Raw genomic sequence first — 20,662 nt, 5'->3', positions numbered from 1 at the left:
ATACTGCCTCTTATTGCCATGACCTGTTAAATTTGATATTTAATATTCTCAAATTTATTGGAGAAATTATTGTCTACAGGAATAAGTGAAGAAAAAGAGAGTCAGTAGAGTACAAATGTTATGATCCCTGATATACTGTGAAAAGTTCACTCCCATTTCATAATGCTGAAAGTTGATAGGCGAGATCTCCCATTAATTGAAATCCTTACCTTTTCTGAGCACATCGAAGCAAACCACGTCCAAAATAAACTAAAGACATAAAGTTTTCACAAATTTCATTTTCTTGGATCACCATCTTCATCACTAGAAATTTATTCTCAGCTTCTGTATAATCCTGTAGTAATATAAAACTAGGTTTGCCTGACGTAACGGGCATTGTTTTTTTCTTTTATAATAAACCATTATTTCCCAACCAAGAGAAGTTAGAACAGCTTTAATATTGATCCAGTCATTTGGACATTTACTTATATCTCCAATCCTAGCACCTCTGTATATGATCATATAGCTAATGTATTCAGTGTTCAAAATAGTCTTCTTTAACCAGCGTTTCAAAGCAAACATTAAAATAGGGTGAATCTTCCTCAGCAAATAAATAAATAAATAAATAAAATTGACAAATATTAGTAGCCAAAAGGAGGGCTTTTCTGATAACTATGGGAGCATAATTCTTTATAATTCTTCCTAATTTTTCTTTCTAATTGGAGCAAAAATTGTCCTAATTTTTCAAATAGGAAATAAGTGACTTCTTGACCACACATACAGTCTCTTTTGAGGAAGCACCATTGCAACCATAAGCAATGTAAGTTTGGAAGTAAAGATTAGGAGCAGTTCTAATAAATGCTTCAGTTATTATTAAAACAAACATAATGGCCTTGGTCTCCTTGGAAAAAAATACCACAAGGCCTTGCTTAAAAATATTCTCTAGCATATCACACTAATCAATAATTAGTATTACATGAAATTATTTAAAATTTATACTTAGGTAATCAAGTAGAGAATACAGATTTGGGAAGACAAAAAATAAAAGAAATAGGGGGCTGGCCCCGTGGCTGAGTGGTTAAGTTCGCGTGCTCCGCTGCAGGCAGCCCAGTGTTTCATCAGTTCAAATCCTGGGCGCGGACATGGCACTGCTCATCAAACCACGCTGAGGCAGCGTCCCACATGCCACAACTAGAAGAACCCACAACAAAGAATACACAACTATGTACCGGGGGGCTTTGGGGAGAAAAAGGAAAAAATTAAAAAAAAAAAATCTTTAAAAAAAATTAAAAATAAAAAAAATAAATAAAAGAAATAGTAAGGCTGCAAAGAAAATATGAGAAATCATTAAAAATCAGAAAAAGAGAATGTTAAATTGAAAGGATCCTTAGAAATTACCTAGTTAACTCCCAAGTTTTTACTTTTTGCACTTCATTTTATTAAACAAAGAATTTGAGGTAAAAGATATTTTAGGGCTAGCCCCGTGGCATAATGGTTAAGTTTGGTATGCTCCGCTTTGGCAACCCAGGTTCACCGGTTCGGATCCCAGGCACAGACATAGACCAATTGTCAGCCATGCTGTGGAAGCATCCCACATATGAAATGGAGGAACATTGGCACAGATGTTAGCTCAGGGCTAATCTTCCTCAAGCAGGGAAGAGGATTGGCAACAGATGTTAGCTCAGGGTTAACCTTTCTCAGCAAAAAAAAAAAAAACTGGCATTTTACAAAAGGGGTAAAAATAAGACCAGAGAGAAAATGGATTAAAATGTGTTGTGTAAGTGAAAGATGCTAAACAACCTTCTGTTTTACATAAATGGTAAGCATTTAAAAGATAAATAAAATAACTAAAGTTATAAGTTAAAATTAACTTTCCTCTATCAATATTTTTAGTTTTACAATATAGTCTTTGGCTAACTACTCTATATTATTAATATACAACACAAAAGTCACTCAATGCTTTCAGTGTTTGGAGAATTTCAAAAATCACCATTTTAATTTGTTAAAATGGAGTCAGTGTATGTGAAAAGATTTGTAACAGGCAGATAACACGTTACATACCTCTTTCTTTCCTCTTTCAGTGAGTGCTACTCCATACAAAAACAGTAATGTCAAATAATAACCAATATTAATCTGATGTGCCTAAAAAGATAAAATATATTTAAATTGGTTATTTAGCCTAAGCTACTTCTCAGTATAGCAAGCTTAATTAAATATGCTAGGCCTATTTAGTGATTACTAAAAATAGCAGAAAATTATCATATCAACCATCTAACAATAACTATAGAGACTACATTTTAGACGTATTTGATAATTTGACCCAGATGAAGAAAGAGGACAGTCAATAATCTTGAAATAAAATATTAGAGTTTGATTAAAGAAAATGAAAGCAAATGTCATCAAGATTTGTTATATTAAATCTTTCAAAAGATTTTCATTCTCTCTCATTATATATTTTAGATATCAAGAACACACTAGGTATGAATACTCTTGGGTATTCATCTACCGTCCAGCTTAAAAAATACGATGTTTTCTTAAATCAAAGCCTTTCATTGTCCACGTGTGAGTTTTGCTATAACAGTATAAACGTAAAGCGTATCACTTCTTCAATGAAAAATTAAAACACGTGGATATTTCCTTCATTTAAAAATAGTCTATGCCAAATTACAGAGACGGAGAACAGACTAGGGACAAGGGAGAGAGAGGAGGGCCAGGGATGCATGTGACTATGAAGGGGTAGCAGAAGAGAGATTTTTTTGTGGTGATGGAATAGTTCTTTTATCTTAACTGCAGTAGTGGTTTCACAAATAAACACTTGTGATAAAGTGTTCATGGAACTATACACATCTGTGCCTAAAAAAAGTTAGCCTAACTGGCCTGAGACTGCTCTCCTTAGGAAGGCCTGCTTGCAAGGCTGACCCTTGGCTGGTGTCTGGGAACCTGGATTTCGGGAGTGTTCCCACTGTTCTCTAGCAGACAAGGGTGGCTCACTGTGCCTAGACTGTTTGGGCAAACAATGAAGGCAAAAAAGAAGGGAGTTTCTTCTGGGGGTCTGGAATTTTGATACAAGCTAGGCAGAGGGTGCCTACATGACCAACCTGCAGCAAAAACCGTGGGCACTGAGTCTCCAATGGGCTTTCCTGGGCAGAAACATCACACATACACATGCTGCTGCATTTTTCTTGTAGATGGGGGAGGAGGGAGTATACTCTGTGTGACCCTCATGGTAGGGAGAAAATATAAGGAAGCCTGCAGCTGGATTCCTCCAGACTCTGCCTATGTTTTTTCCCCTTATGATCTGGGTGTGTATCCTTACTACATCACTAAGTAATAAATCTTAGCATGAGTACAACTAACACTGAGTTCTGTGAGTCCTGCTGAACACGGGGGTGGTCGTGGAGACTCCTGACACAACACCTATTGTACCAATGTCAACTTCCTGGTTTTAATAATATATTGTTGTTATGTAAGATGTAACTATTAAGGGAAACTAACTGAAGGGTACACCAGGACCTCTCTGTACTTTTGTACTGTACAGTTGTATTTTTGACCTTCCGTGCATCTAAAATTTTCTCAAAAGTTAAACAACTGTCTATGGAGAAAAATACTATCCATTCTGTTCATAAGCTCTCTACTGACTGAAGATTGTAACCAAATCTTTTGTCACATTAACTTTTTTCACTGAGAGTGTCCTACACTATAAACAAGATTTTTCCAAGGTACATAAGGATGATAAGCGTCTACAGGATATGAGCTTTCTTTTTATACTGATCTAACTATATTCTATCACTTAACACACTTCTTTTGGCCAACAGTATACATTTATGAGAAGTTTGGCTTCAAATTGATCTGAGTGGAAATAGACATGTGTGTTTGTTCTCAATGGACTAAGTGAGTTTATGAACACAAACACCCCTGTAACATCTAACTGGTTTCCATCTTAAAATTCCCAGCTCTGAAGAGGTGCTATAATGCAGTTCAGAGCACAGACTCTGAAGCCAAGACCACATGGGTTTGTATCCTGACTCACTACTTACTACCCAATGAATTAAGCAAGTTATTTAACCTCTATGCCTCAGTTTCTAATCTATAAATTGGGAATAATGAGATGAGGTGCTTCTGAAGAGTAAATGACCTAATCCTTACAAAGTGCGTAGAACAGTATCTGTCATATAGCAAACACTAAGTAAGTGTGAGCTATTATTTTATAACTTTAAAAAAAACTACCTTCATAAAGAACACAATGGAGCCTTTGGCTCATACAATTCTAAATAAAAAGAACATTTTGAGAACAGGATAAGATGCAGAATTGTGATAATGCTATAATTAGAAGTAGACGGCAGAGAACTGAGAAATTTAAAGATGCAAGTGGTACATTTCTAACCTAAATGCCCTGCCCTTTCCTCCCTACCTTCCCCTCCATTAGCAGAGATTATTCCAAATACCGGAATTAAACGGATATAGCGATGTTACTGGCAGCTGTCCCCCACCCCAACACCAACTGCCACTTTCTACACAGTTGCCTCGCCTCTCCTTGGTGGCCTTGAGGAAAAAGGAGAGCCATTGGCGGCTCTGATGACAATTCCAATTCTGCTCACAAATGCTACCAAGAGAGAGAACTCTTCCATTTCCTGGTGTAAGACACCTTTGAAGTAATGCCTAAGGAGAGAAGGCTGATTTATACTGATTTATTGCACTGCTTGGCAACCTGGTCAGTGGGAGAAATAGCAGGTCTGCAACATCCCAGAAGTTATTGGGATTACATGTTGATGCCAGCTCCCTTTGCTTTGTTCCTTCTGTTGACTCCACCCTTTAGGGTGGTGTATATCACCTCTTAGAACCCTGGTCCTGAGAGTGCTAAAGAAGGATTATGTTTCCCCCTCCTTATGCATCATTATAATATGAGATCTGGTGTCTCAGGCTACCTTGATTGGTACCTGGGTAGTCCTTTCCTGAAGATAACTCTAATCCATTTTCTACATGTGTGCAAAACTCAGTTTACTTCATGGATCCAAATTATTCAAAGAACTGGTTTTTCCTTTTACTGTCATGTAGTATTGGTTTTGATTTTTGATACAAGGTTTATTTTTCCTCAGATTTTTCTATTTATTTCTAAAGTATAATTTGACGTTGAACATATAAATATATCTTGTCAATTTTATTTTACATCATTACTCACTAACAGATGAGAGAAGTTCCAATTTTTGCAAATATAAAAATATCAGAAGAAAGAGGAACTGATTAATAATTAGGGGGAAAGGAAGGAGCAGTTTTGAAGTTTATGATTCTCCACCTCTGACTGAGAAAGCCCATTTTTACTAGTTTGTTTCTCTTTATTTAAGATAGATAACTTTAATGGTAGGGAAGGGGACTAGAACAGGCTCATTAAAGAGGTGGAGTCACAAGAAAGTACAAGAGACAGGAAGGAAATCAGTTTATGTGTACCTCTCTCTAAAGGTAAAAGAGGAAAATACAAAATGGCCTACACCTTAAAATAAGCATGGATTGGCTGTTCTCTCATTGAAAAATGTTGTCCAAGTCCATTATTTCAAACTTTCAAAATAAAACACTTACAGTATAATTGGGAGCTTGAATGTTCCGAAGTGCTGCCTCCAGTTGTGTTATCAAGAAACGTAAAGTCAAAGCAGGAACAACTTCCTCCCCATTCTGGCTGTTAGCTGCAATTTCTCTCTGTGGAAAATAATTCAGTTAAAAATTTCCTTAAGTTAGAACAGATATCTACACATATTTTTATTACACATATAATACATGCTCATTGTAGAAAATTTGCAGAATAAAGATGGTTTTAAAAAAATCCACACCACCTAGATACAACTGTTCTCATATTTGTTGTTTTTAAGTTGTCCGACAAATGTTCCTTTCAACTATTTCCTCAAAACACTAAAAAGCATTCCTATGCCTGCCAAGGAGTTGGCAACGTCCACTCCTACTTCAGAGGAAAGTGGTAATCCCTCTTTATTCTCATACCTTCTATTCTCCAGCATAGCTAAAATCTCCCTTCCAGCCCTGAACCTGTGGTAAGCAAGAACACTGGCCCTAATACCAATACCAGCACAAGCCATCTTATGCTGTGATCTGATGGGAACCAAGCTAATATATGATTTATTATTACTATAGTTTGTTATTTACACGGATTAAATGAAAGGAAGGACTATGTCTTATCTTTGTGTTTATTCCCCAATGCCTTGTATCCATAAGTGCTTGGCTTAAATTCCATTATCTGTTTAATGATAATATTATCTGTGTGGAAAGTTTAATCTACACTTTAACTTGGTTTCCAGTAGTCAATAGTTTCCTGTTGTTCTTCTAGTTAACTGGATACTTTATTTCAGTCTCCCCAGCACTCAATTCAATGAATCTTTTCTCCATCAACACACACTCCCTAGCATACTCCACTGTAGCGTTTTTAAATAGTGCCCACACACTGACAGTTTCCAAATCTATATTTCCAGCTCAGAACTATCACCTGAATTCCAGACTCATATCCAGCCATTTACTCAACAATATCTCTTGAATTTGAATAGGCATATAAAACATAAAACTGAAGTTCTACCTCTGCCAAATAAGTAGTTTCAAATCGATCCTCTCAATGAGAACTAAAAAAGCTGCAAAAAATATAAAAACTATTTTTTTGAGAGCAATGGAAAGCTACCGAGGCACTTAAAATGTCTGGGGCCAACATGCAAGAGAGGCAGAAGGCCCAGACATGAGACTGACTTTTGGAGCCACTTTTCTCCTTAAAGCAATTGCCATATTCAGTTGTGGCTGGGAGGCTGAGACAGCAGGCAGAGATTTTACCAGAATTGCAGCACTGGGGGAAAATTGGAGTGCATGACCTTTCAAGGAAGAGGGGCCCTGGTAAACACCTGATTCTTTTGGTTGGGACTCTGAAGAAACACACCTTTGGAGTAAGAGTGTCTGTTTTGGTTGCAATTGGAAGGAGACCCTAACGCAAGGATTTGAATACAAGTAGTTTATTTGGGAGGTGCAGAGAACAATGGCAGGGGAGTGAGGAGTGATACAGGGAAGGGAAAATAGGCTTTAAATTAACGTGTGTTATTAAGCTAGTTACCCATGGTCTGAAGCTAGGGTTAATACAATATGGGAACTCTTTGAAAAGTACAAGCCTCAGTATCATCCAACTCAAGAGGAGAGAGAACTGGGATATTTATAAGGCTTACTGACTGACTGCTTTCTGCAGTGAGGGGGGAGTATTAATTCCTTGGAACTTCTGAACTGCCATGAGAAGTACAGTCTTCTGCAGTTCCAGGAAAAAAGCCCTGACGCATAGAGATATAAATACTGAAAACTGGAAACCGTCCAGAGCATACTGAAATGATAGAGGCCAAGGGGCCAAGGGGTATGGGCAGGGCATTGACAGTATCTGCTACACAAGGTACACCTTAAATAGACCCTTTCTCACAGAAGTAAAGCTTGGAATCATCTTAACCCCTAGTTGAATTATGTGATCTGACAGAAAAGCACAAGTATTACTAAAAGATTTTGTCCGGAGAAGATCCAAGATGGCGCCGTGAGTAGTCCTCTTTGTCTCTCCCCCTTTGAGTCTACAATTATTTGGACACTTATCGCTTGACAAAGGATATCCAGACAGCATCTCAGGACATCTGAGAGACCCACGCGACTATACATCGGAAGGCAGACGGACTTTCCTCCGGGAGGATGTGGAAATAGGTGAAAACTCTCCGACCCCGACCAAGAAGCCTAGTACCCGCAAGTGGCTTTCTTCCAACAGACGCCCCCAGAGGATCTGCACACATCTAGGGCAGGAGCGAGCACACAACAGAGGAGCGACGATGGAAACAGGTGACCAGAACCCTACCTAAACCCCCCGCAATTACTCCTAAACGCAGAGGGAAACTTTGGAGTTGCACACCTGAGCCTGCGGGGAGACCCCGCCTGGTGTTCGCGGTGCCCGGAGGGTCCCAGAGAGAGTCGCGGAGGGTACGGAGGTCTCCCAGCTGCCGTTGCCCGCCCCATGGGAGTAGGGATTGCTGGAGATCTCGGAGAGGACTGGGGCTGGGGGAAGTTTCAAAGGCTGGCTCTGTGACCCGGAGGGGAAGCGCCGGAGTTCCGCCCGGGCAGCAGACAAAACTCTCTGTCTGCCATTAGCAGAGGGGCCACACCCAGCATTCACGGCTCCGGGAGAGGCCGGGAGAGAATCCCAGAGGGCGGGGCGACCCCCAGCTGCCGTTGCCCGCCCCATGGGACTAGGGATTGCCGGAGATCTCGGAGAGGACTGGGGCTGGGGGAAGCTTCAAGGGCCGGCTCTGCGACCCGGAGGGGAAGCGCCGGAGTTCCGCCTGGGCAGCAGACAAAACTCTCTGTCTGCCATTAGCAGAGGGGCCACGCCCAGCATTCACGGCTCCAGGAGAGGCCGGGAGAGAATCCCAGAGGGTGGGGCGACCCCCAGCTGCCGTTGCCCGCCCCGTGGGACTAGGGATTGCCGGAGATCTCGGAGAGGACTGGGGCTGGGGGGAGTTCCAGAGACCCAGCTCCGTAGCCTAGGGGGAAACCCTACAGGCTCACAGCAGCCTTAGGGAAAGCCTCTGCACAGCACCAGTAGAAGGCACCCAGCCGGCAGCCACAAGGCTGGAAGACCCCAGGGCAAAAGCAGCATAGCTAGGTGAACTAACCACAGACTGTAGAAGATGCCAATAGCTCTCCTGCGACCCATAGAGGACAAGTGAGATTTTGTGGGTGCCGACAGCAACGGAGTGACAAATATAAGTGATCCCACCCCTGGCCGCTGGAAAAGCCCATAACACCGTTGCAGACCCCAAGGAGGGAGCACATCTAGGTGGGCTGCAACAGTAGGCACCAGCAGCCTGAAGCCCCCCTGTGACGGCCCCCACGGCAGAGGAGGGAATCCAAAGGACCACTGTGGCTACGAGGAGGGGCCCAGGCCCAGTTAGCAACTGCGGACAGGGTTCCTGGTTGGTGCAGTATAAACAGCTGCTCCCCCACCGCAGCAGCTGGAACAAGTGAAAGGAGCAACTAAACTCTATCTCCATGCGGAGGCACAAATCAACAACATCAAGCAATATGAAAAAATACATTAAGTCTCCAGAACAGAAAGAAAGTAACAAATACACAGAAAACAATCCCAAAGAAAATGAGATATATAACCTAAATGATGATGACTTCAAAACAGCCATCATTAAAATACTCAATGAGTTAAGAGAGAATTCTGACCGACAACTCAACGAGTTCAGGAGCTATGTCACAAAAGAGTTTGATACGATAAAGAAGAACCAAACAGAAATATTGGAAATGAAGAACACAATAGAGGAGATTAAGAAAAATCTAGATGCTCTGAACAGTAGGGCTGATAATATGGAGGAAAGAATTAGCAATTTGGAAGATGGCAATATAGAATTGCTGCAGGCAGAGGAAGAGAGAGAAGCAAGACTAAAAAGACATGAAGAAACTCTCCGAGAATTATCAGACACAATTAGGAGATGCAACGTAAGGATTATAGGTATACCAGAGGGAGAAGAGAAGGAGAAAGGGGCAGAAAGCCTATTCAAAGAAATAATGGCCGAGAACTTCCCAAATCTGGTGAGAGAGATGGGTCTTCAGGTTACAGAAGCCAATAGATCTCCAAACTTTATCAATGCAAGAAGACCAACTCCACGGCATATAGTATTGAAGCTAGCAAAAGTCAACGACAAGGAGAAAATACTAAGGACAGCCAGGCAAAAGAAACTAACCTACAAAGGAACCCCCATCAGGCTATCAGCAGATTTCTCAGCAGAAACTTTACAGGCTAGAAGAGAGTGGAATGATATATTCAAAAATCTGGAGGACAAAAATCTACAGCCGAGAATTCTCTACCCAGCGAAAATATCCTTCAAATACGATGGAGAAATAAAAACTTTCCAAGATAAACAAAAATTAAGGGAGTTCATTGCCACAAAACCTCCTCTACAGGAAATCCTCAGGAAAACCCTCATTCCTGAAAAATCCAAAAAAGGAAAGGGGCTACAAAACCAAGAGCAGAGGAGATAAGTAGAAGGACAACAACAGAGAGTAGCAGCTCTACATCAGAACAGATTAAACCATGGGACGAGAAACAAAGGAAACTGAAGAAAACCGGAAAACAAGACACAAACTGGTAGTGGTAGGCCCCCACATCTCCATAATCACTCTAAATGTAAATGGATTGAACTCCCCAATCAAAAGACACAGAGTGGCAGGATGGATCAAAGAACAAGATCCAACAATATGCTGCCTCCAGGAAACACACCTCAGCCCCAAAGACAAACACAGACTCAGAGTGAAGGGATGGAGAACAATACTCCAAGCTAATAATGAACAAAAGAAAGCAGGTGTCGCTATACTAATATCAGACAAGGTAGACTTCAAAGCAAAACAGATAAAGAAAGATAAAGAGGGACAGTATATAATGATAAAAGGGACTCCCCACCAAGAAGACATAACACTTATATACGCACCCAACACAGGAGCACCAAAATTTGTAAAGCAACTCTTAATAGAACTAAAAGAAGACATCAACAACAATACAATAATAGTAGGGGACCTCAACACACCATTAACACCAATGGACAGAACATCCAGACAGAAAATCAACAAGGAAATAATAGAATTAAATGAAAAACTAGACCAGATGGACTTAATAGATATATATAGAACACTTCATCCAAAAACAGCAGGTTACACATTCTTCTCAAGTACACATGGAACATTCTCAAGGATTGACCATATTTTGGGAACCAAAGCAAACATCAATAAATATAAGAGAGTTGAAATAATATCAAGCATCTTTTCTGATCATAATGCTATTAAACTAGAAATCAACTATAAGAAAAAAGCAGAGAAAGGTGCAAAAATGTGGAGACTAAACAACACGCTTCTCAACAAACAATGGATCATTGAAGAAATTAAAGAAGAAATCAAATTTTATCTGGAGACTAATGAAAATGAGAACATGACATACCAAATCATTTGGGATGCAGCAAAAGCAGTCCTAAGAGGGAAATTCATCGCAATACAGGCTCACCTCACTAAACAAGAAAAAGCTCACATAAGCAACCTCAAACGACACCTAACAGAACTAGAAAAAGAAGAACAAACAAAGCCCAGAGTCAGTAGAAGGAGGGAAATAATAAAAGTAAGAGCAGAAATAAACGATATTGAAACAAAAAAGACAATAGAAAGGATCAATGAAACAAAGAGTTGGTTCTTCGAAAGAATTAACAAAATTGACAAACCCCTAGCCAGACTCACCAAGAAAAGAAGAGAGAAAGCGCAAATTAATAAAATCAGGAATGACAGAGGAGAAATCACAACAGATACCAATGAAATACAAGAGATCATAAGAGAATACTATGAAAAACTATATGCAAACAAATTGAACAACCTGGAAGAAATGGACAAATTCCTAGACTCCTACAATCTCCCCAAACTGAATCAGGAAGAAATGGAGAATCTGAATAGGCCAATCACAAGTAAGGAAATAGAAACGGTAATCAAAAACCTCCCCAAAAATAAGAGTCCAGGACCAGATGGCTTCTCTGGAGAATTCTACCAAACATTCAAAGAAGACTTAATACCTATTCTCCTCAAACTGTTCCAGAAAATTGAGAAAGATGGAGAACTCCCTAACACATTCTATGAAGCCAACATCACTCTGATCCCCAAACCCGACAAGGACAACACAAAGAAGGAGAACTACAGGCCGATATCACTGATGAACATAGATGCAAAAATCCTCAACAAAATTTTGGCAAACCGATTACAGCAATACATCAAAAAGATTATACACCATGATCAAGTGGGATTTATACCAGGGACACAGGGATGGTTCAACATCCGCAAGTCAATCAATGTGATACACTACATCAACAAAATGAAAAACAAAAACCACATGATCATCTCAATAGATGCAGAGAAAGCATTCGACAAGATCCAACACCCATTTATGATAAAAACCCTCAGTAAAATGGGTATAGAAGGAAAGTACCTCAACATAATAAAGGCCATATATGATAGACCCACAGCCAACATCATACTCAATGGACAAAAACTGAAAGCCATCCCTCTGAGGACAAGAACAAGACAAGGGTGCCCACTTTCACCACTCCTATTCAATATAGTACTGGAGGTGCTGGCCAGAGCAATTCGGCAGGAAAAAGAAATAAAAGGAATCCAAATAGGTAACGAAGAAGTAAAACTCTCGCTGCTTGCAGACGACATGATCTTATATATAGAAAACCCCAAAGAATCCATAGAAAAACTATTAGAAATAATCAACAACTACAGCAAAGTAGCAGGGTATAAAATTAACGTGCATAAATCAGTAGCATTTCTATACACTAACAATGAACTAACAGAAAAAGAACTCAAGAACTCAATCCCATTCACAATCGCAACGAAAAGAATAAAATACCTTGGGATAAACTTAACCAAGGAAGTGAAGGATCTATACAATGAAAACTACAAGACTTTCTTGAAAGAAATTGACGATGACATAAAGAGATGGAAAGACATTCCTTGCACATGGATTGGAATAATAAACATAGTTAAAATGTCCATACTACCTAAAGCAATATACAGATTCAATGCTATCCCAATCAGAATCCCAAGAACATTCTTCACAGAAATTGAACAAACAATCCTAAAATTCATATGGGGCAACAAAAGACCGCGGAATTGCTAAAGCAATCCTGAGCAAAAACAAAGCCGGCGGAATCACAATCCCCTATTTCAAAACATACTACAAAGCTACAGTGATCAAAACAGCATGGTACTGGTACAAAAACAGGTCCACAGATCAATGGAACAGAATTGAAAGCCCAGAGATAAAACCACACATCTATGGACAGCTAATCTTCGACAAAGGAGCAGAGGGCCTACAATGGAGAAAAGAAAGTCTCTTCAACAAATGGTGCTGGGAAAACTGGACAGCCACATGCAAAAGATGGAAAATTGACCATTCTTTTTCACCACACACCAAAATAAACTCAAAATGGATCAAAGACCTAAAGATTAGGCCTGAGACAATAAGTCTTTTGGAAGAGAATATAGGCAGTACACTCTTGGACATCAGTTTCAAAAGAATCTTTTCAAACACTGTAACTCCTCAGTTGAGGGAAACAATAGAAAGAATAAACAAATGGGACTTCATCAGACTAAAGAGCTTCTTCAAGGCAAGGGAAAACAGGATTGAAACAAAAAAACAGCTCACTAATTGGGAAAAAATATTTACAAGCCACTTATCTGACAAAGGGTTAATCTCCATAATATACAAAGAACTCACACGGCTTAACAACAAAAAAACAAACAACCCGATCAAAAAATGGGCAGAGGACATGAACAGACATTTCTCAAAAGAAGATATGAATATGGCCAATAGACACATGAAAAGATGTTCATCATTGCTAATCATCAGGGAAATGCAAATCAAAACTACACTAAGATATCACCTTACACCCGTTAGATTGGCAAAAACATCCAAAACCAAGAGTGACAAATGTTGGAGAGGATGTGGTGAAAAAGGAACCCTCATACACTGTTGGTGGGAATGCAAACTGGTACAGCCACTATGGAAAACAGTATGGAGATTTCTCAAAAAGTTAAAAATAGAAATACCCTATGACCCAGCCATCCCATTACTGGGTATCTATCCTAAGAACCTGATATCAGAAATCTCAAGAGTCCGTTGCACCCCTATGTTCATCACAGCATTATTTACAATAGCCAAGACGTGGAACCAGCCTACATGCCCAGAAACTGATGATTGGATAAAGAAGATGTGGTATATATACACAATGGAATACTACTCAGCCATAAAAAAAGACAAAATTGGCCCATTCACAACAATGTGGATGGACCTCGAGGGTATTATGTTAAACGAAATAAGCCAGTCAGAGAAAGACGAACTGTATATGACTCCACTCATAGGTGGAAGTTAGTATATTGATAAGGAGATCTGATCAGTGGTTACCAGGGAAAAGGGGGGTTGGGGGGAGGGCACAGAGGGGGAAGTGGTGTACCCACAACATGACTAACAAAAATGTACAACTGAAATCTCACAAGGTTGTAATCTATCATAACATTAATAAAAAAAAAAAAAAAGATTTTGTCTAGTTTTTCTAGTTCTTCTCAAAGGAAGGTTACTCTAAACCAACCCAGGCAGCCACTCTAAGTAGCAGAATTCTCTATTATCCTTCAGATGACCATGGAATTTGTACTGTTTTCATGTTCATTCATGATTTTGGTTATTCTTCCCTTCTTTCTTTTTCTTTGAACATTCTTACCAGGCATTTATCAATTTTATTGGTCTTTTCAAAAAGCCGTGTTGTGGGTTTATTGACCTCTTTTATGTTTTATTCTATTTTATTAGTTTTAGCTATCTTTATTCCTTCTTTTGACTTTGTTTTTAATTTGCTGTTCTTCCATTAACCTGTTGAACTTTATGTTTAGATGACTGGTATTCAACCTTGTTTCTTTTTTTAATATATGTATTTTAAGCTATAAAGATTCCTTGAAGCAAAGCTTTTACCTAATAATGTAAGTTTTGGTATATATTTTTTATTCAGTTCAAAATTTATCTAATTCCCATTGTGATTTCTTCTTTGACAAATGAGTTACCTAGATTAGAGGTATATGTCTTAATTTAGGAACAATAGTTTATCTTCCTATTATTGATTTCTAAATTAATTGTACAGTAGTTAGAGAACATGGATGTTTTGATTCTTTGAAATGTGATGAGACTTGCTTTGTGACCTAGTATATGGTCAATATTTGTAAATGTTCTGTGTGCACTTGAAAAGAATGTATATTCTGCCACTGTCTGCTACAGTGTGTGTGTGTGTGTGTGTGTGTGTGTGTGTGTGTGTGTGTGTGTCAATTAGACCAAGTTTGCTACAGCTCTACTGTGTCCATGTTCTATCAGTTATTAAGAGAACTACATTAAAATCTCCCATTGGGATTGTTGATTTGTGCATTTACCCATTAGTACTATCAATTTTTATCATCTTATCATACATAAAAGTTCTGTATACATTTGGGTCTACTTCTGGAATTTGTCTTCTATTTTCTAGACTTGTCTGGAAAGTCAAGAGCAAGTAACACAATCTTTTAGTTATTAGAGCTTCATAATAAGTTTTAATACCTAAGTGGTATTCCCAGGCATTCTCCGCTACACTTCTCTTTCATAATTTTCTTGGCTAGTCTTCCTTTTATTTCCCATTTGAACTTTAGAATTAGCTTTTAGTAACAATAACAAAAAAATCCTTTATCATTTTTATTGGAATTATATGATATTTGTAAATTTTAATTCAGGAAAATTGACAGCTTTATCACATTGTCTTCCTACATGTATTACTTTCCCTTCAAGTCTTCTTTTCTTAACCTTTAATAGAGTTTTAGAGACATTTTATTTATTGTTTTAATATAGAGTATTGATTTTTAAACTTAATTTGAAGAAAATCAGAGTGCGTGAGTCCTCGCTAAAATTCAGATTTCCAGATCTACTCCCAGAGATTCTGATTCTTTAGGACTAGTTCGGGGTGCAGATAGTCTGATGCAGGTGACTTACAAGAAACTTCAAGAAATACTAGTTTGTATCTTGCATATTTCTTAAGTGTTTTCCTGGGCATTTTACCTTTTTGTTGCTATTATAAATAAGAATTTTTCTTTTTCTTTTTACCCTCTAATTGACTATATTGCTTGCATACATAAAGGCTACCTGATTTCCGTTTCTTACTGTTGTTTCTGGGCAATTTCGAAAAAATAAGAGGGAATAGTGGCATTACTGCATCAATTTCAAACCAGAATTCATACTGTGGTAAATTATCTCAGTTAAGGTTATAATAGTATATACAAAGTCTTTAGATATTTTCAATTTGAATTTTTAATCATAATAGTATTAATTTGTTTCATGGAAATAACTAATGATGTATTCTATCACAGAAAAGGCAAATGTGGCCTTTTCAAAACACCTATGGTATTTTGCCCACTTCCTCCCAAATTAACTGCCACAAAGAAAAGAGGAGGTCATTTTCTTTAACTTTGGAAAATTCCATTAATTTAAGAATTATACCCATCTTGTGCTGAAAGTTTCCACAAATTATCTAGAAAAACTATTTGCAAGATGAAAATCTATAATATATTCTCTAGAATATTTATTTCACTCATAAATCCAAAAGTTTGGAGCATTATTTTTCTTACTCTTACATTTTTAAAAAATTTGTCAACATTTTACAGATTAGGAAAACTGAAAGCAGTCCCCTGTCCCAGAGTGGCATGTTATAGGTTATCAGTAGAATTAGAATAAACACTGGACCTTACATTCAACAGTTTACAAGCTACTAATCCATTTCCTACCATTATTCTTGAAAGGCTAGCACCAACTATATTTATTTCATGAGTAAAAGTCCATAGTCAAGACTGACACCAAAGCCCTTCACAAGAAGTAAGATGAAGATTTCCAGAACTTAGCTGGACTGTTGTGGTAAACAAAAAAGAAAAGAAAGAAAGAGTCATTGTGAAATAATAATACGTACATATATTGATCTCTGTTCCTAGTTCCTACTAATATTTGGTCACTGACCCTGGTTCCTGACACAGAGCTCCTAAAACCCTTGGAATTTCCTAGGTGATAGGATTGTCTTTTGTTCTAATGAGGTGACTCTTGGTGGGCTCCTGGATAGCGGCTGGTCACCAGAAACAAGGAGCCACGATTAAAAGCTTGGAACTTTAAGCCCCATCCCCTACTCCCACAGAGGGGCTGGAAATCAATTAATAATTGATCATACCTACATGATGAAGCCTCCATAAAAATCCTAAAAGTACGAGGTTCACAGAACTTCCAGTTTGGTGAACATATCCACGTGCCAGGAGGGTGGTGCATCTCAACTCCATAGCAATAAAACTCCTGCACTCGAGACCCTTTCAGACCTTGTCCTACATTTCTCTTCATCTGGCTGTTCATCCGTATCCTTTTTCATACCCTTTATTACGTATTAAACTGATAAACATAAGTAAGCATTTCCCTGAGTTCTGTGAGCTGTTCTAGCAAATTACTGAACCCAAAAGTTTCAACTTATAGCCAGTTGGTCAGAAGTACCGGAGACAGCCTAAGACTTGCAAATGGCATCTGAAGTCAGGGCGGTCTTGTGGGACTGAGCCCTTAATTTGTGGGATCTGATGCCAACGCCAGGTAGATAGTGTCAGAATTAAAGTGACTTGTAGGACACCAAGCTAGTTTTGGAGAATTGGTCAGTGTGGAAATAAACTCACACATCCAGTGTCAGAAGTGTTGTGAGTGTGGTAGTAGTGTGAGAGTAAAGGAACATGGTATGTTTTCCCTAGATAGTCATATACAGAGCTGCACTTCTGCCCTCAAAAACAAATTATGATCTTACCTGTATAGTTTGGAAAGAAAAATCTTCTTGTAAGAACTTCTTAATGTGAGGGACCACACCTTTTGGTAGAGTATTAATTGCATTCAATAACTTCTTCACTTCTAATAGTAGGTTAACAGGGACAAGATCAGTAGGTGTGTCATTTTCCTGTTTGTCCTACAAGACATTATTTATTAAAAATTTACATTCTTATTTATTCTAATATTAAAACCAGCCAAAGTATTAAAAAAAAAAAAGTGCTTCTACATACTCTGTGTAGATCACTGTGACAGAACTACAGAAAATCCAAATAAGAATAAGGCATTCTCTCTGTTCTCAAGGAACTTACAATACAGCATGAAGTTTAAGGCCAAAACTCAAGAAATTTTAATATAGGGAAAGCCATCATAAACTCATTTGGAAGTTATAAACAAAGTAGAGATTCAAAGACGGAATAATTATACCCCTTTTTTGTAAGGTGGGAGGAGGGGAAACATGAATGACTTTAGGTTTAAATGTGAGCTAGGCCTTAAAAAACAGTTGCCCTTGAGAAATACACAGCATGTATTGAATTGGTTCATTTAAGGCATAAAAAATACTAAATTTAAAATAGTATATAGCTTATACTACATAATAATATGAAAATCATATCTAAGAGTGCTTTTTATATTATATGGCTGATACATCAGCTACTAAACACATAGTAATTTGAAAATGAACAGAATTGTAATCATTTAAATTATAAATGAAGGAGTAAAATAGAATGACTCTTAACCCCTCAATTCAGTCAGAGCTGAGTAAGAAGCAATAATTTCGGGACTTCAGGAACTGATTCTTACAGACTTAATAAAGCCATTATTAATGGTTAATTGATAGCTATATAGTCAAGTCCTGCTGGACTGTCTATTAACATTAGTTGTAAGAAATGAGTGGGCAACAGAAATGGCTAAAGGACCTGGAACATATAAATGATGGCCTTTCTTCAAACCTTAATAAGACACCACAGTTCCTATAACTTATTGAAACTGTGGGAATATGAATAAGTTGCTGCTAACCTATGAAAATCGGAACAGACATCATCTTACTGCAGAGGCCATGTAGCATTTGAATCACTAAAAATGCCCTGGTGATGACTGACTCTGACTGTCAGGTCTCTAACAGACCTGGAACTACCCAGGAAAGTGACTAGGAACCATAAAGTCCATTGCAAGACTATCTGCTTACTCTCCTGTTCTGGCTTTGAGTCTTAAATTAAGATTCCTTCATCCTTATCAATACTTAACAAATACACCTTACTTTTTATAGTACTTCACTATATAAAAATTACATCCAAAAATGTAGGAAAACTTCAATAGTTTGACAAATCTTGGTGAAGGATATTTAAGCGTTGGTTGTACTATTCATGCAACTTTTCTGTAGGTTTGAAATTTTTCAAAAAGTTAAAAAAAAAAAACTTCCACACTGTCAGTAGTGCTTATATTTCAAACTAAAGGTCAATTATACAGTCAGAAGTAACCAAAGAATCATCTAACACTAATTACAAAATTGATACACAAGCAAGATTATGGCATGAATAAAATTTTGTCAACAGGAAATACCATAAGCTTCATGACTGTTAAGTATTTCTCTTATTATAAATACAATTTTTTTAAGTTAGTCATTAAAATATTTGATACTGAATTCGTTTTTGCAAAATTGATTTAGCATCTAAACCAAATTCAAGTCAAAGTTTCTACTTCCCTTGCCTTTTGGAAATAGGCAAATCTGAATCTAGAAATGTCTTTTTTGGATCTAATCCCTCTGGTTGAACTGCATGTCTCTGCATACATGTGAACATGTTACATTTCCTCTGCAATATTTTTTATGGTGACAACCTCATGCAGGTGAATACTATGATTATTTTATGTTTATATATTTTCTCCTCCTAAGTTATTTGATAACTTTTACAAACTTTACTAAGAAGTGGACATCAATCATTATATATGTGGAAGGTGAAAACTGCACCAACAAGAAGCTAACAAACAAATACCCCTTTACTTATTCTTCACTAAATATAAGCATATGTGTTGTGTGCATGTGTGTGTATTTTATCTACCATAAAGCATACCATGACTGGCAATGAAAAGCTTATATTAATGTACATTCAGTTATTCTCTTTCATTACTGGAAGTTCTAACATTAAAGACGATAAAAATATGGAAGAAAATTAACTTCAGAAGCAACTCAGTGAAATTTCTTACTAAATAAAATTCTCTGTATGTGTATGTTTTCTTTGTCTGTGTATAATTTTCATTTTGTTTGGATTTTGCTTTTAAAAGACAAATAAGAGATTTCTTAAAACACAGTTAGAACGTTTCCAGGCAAGTCAATTCAATTGTCTACTAATTTTAACTTATAGTGAGGATTGGTGCTTAAGAAGATAACTTTGAGATGCAAGTTATCAAAGAAAGATTTAATTATGACCGTAATTTTACATATTAAAGTAGGAAATTGGACTCACTTCAAAATTTTTAACAGATAATTAAACTAACTGGATTTAGCATTACAATCTCATACATAATTAATAATTATTAATTAAGTAACAGTTAATGAAAATTCAATCTTCTCTTACCAGTTGATCAGTTGATTTTTCTACCTTATTCTCGGTTTCCTCAGTCTGCTCCTCTACAGGATGATCCCTATTTTAAATGAAAAAGAAGGGTGTATTCAGAGCATCTCCTTACAAAGAACACAATTAAATTGCAGTAGTAAAGAATCGAACAGGTGAATTTTTGTCTGAAAGTTTCACAAGTGTGTATGTATCAAAGACTGTTAATGGTGGTAGGTGCCATATCTCTTTAGGGACTCAAGTTAAAGAAAAGAAATTATGCTATGCCCTCACTGGATGGTGGGAGAGAGAACAGAAAGCTGATATAAAAAACTTTTCATCTTTAACAGACACACAATATAGACCAGTATTCAGTATTCTGAAGCCTCTCAAGGTTTGAGAAAGAGTACAAAATGTTCTCAAATGTATACTCTACTTGCTAACTCCATTTCATAATCATTCACTCTTTAACCCAGTAGTTCTCAGTCCAAGATGCATATTAAAATCCCTGTGAAGCTTTCAAAACATCCAGATGATCAAACCCTACTTCAGAGCTTCTTAATCAAAGAGTGGGAAATGAGCTGCTATATTTCCCACAGGTTCCATAACAAATTTTGTTGTGTAATCTTAACTAATTCTCACTCCCTCCCCAACATTAAAATAGGTTACTAATGAAATCCGATTT

At 37.6% G+C, this 20,662-nt stretch overlaps 1 protein-coding gene across 19 annotated transcripts in view; it reads right to left on the bottom strand.

The window, feature by feature from the left end:
• The window catches only part of DZIP3 (DAZ interacting zinc finger protein 3), a 151,706-nt gene that overhangs the window by 112,696 nt on the left and 18,348 nt on the right, over positions 1-20,662 (bottom strand). For all 19 annotated transcript variants that reach the window (XM_070508745.1, XM_070508752.1, XM_070508758.1 and 16 more), the window contains exons 3-7: positions 20,002-20,068; positions 17,412-17,567; positions 5,554-5,670; positions 2,041-2,121; positions 210-334 (exon numbers count right to left, since the gene is read on the bottom strand). In XM_070508745.1, the coding sequence (XP_070364846.1) occupies positions 210-334; positions 2,041-2,121; positions 5,554-5,670; positions 17,412-17,567; positions 20,002-20,068 (546 nt within the window). The remainder of the gene's footprint in view (positions 1-209; positions 335-2,040; positions 2,122-5,553; positions 5,671-17,411; positions 17,568-20,001; positions 20,069-20,662) is intronic.

This window comes from Equus asinus, chromosome 5 (genome assembly GCF_041296235.1).
Source record: "Equus asinus isolate D_3611 breed Donkey chromosome 5, EquAss-T2T_v2, whole genome shotgun sequence".
Taxonomy (NCBI): domain Eukaryota; kingdom Metazoa; phylum Chordata; class Mammalia; order Perissodactyla; family Equidae; genus Equus; species Equus asinus.
The sequence above is the reverse complement of the archived record's forward strand: the minus strand, read 5'-3'. Positions and strand labels throughout refer to the sequence as shown.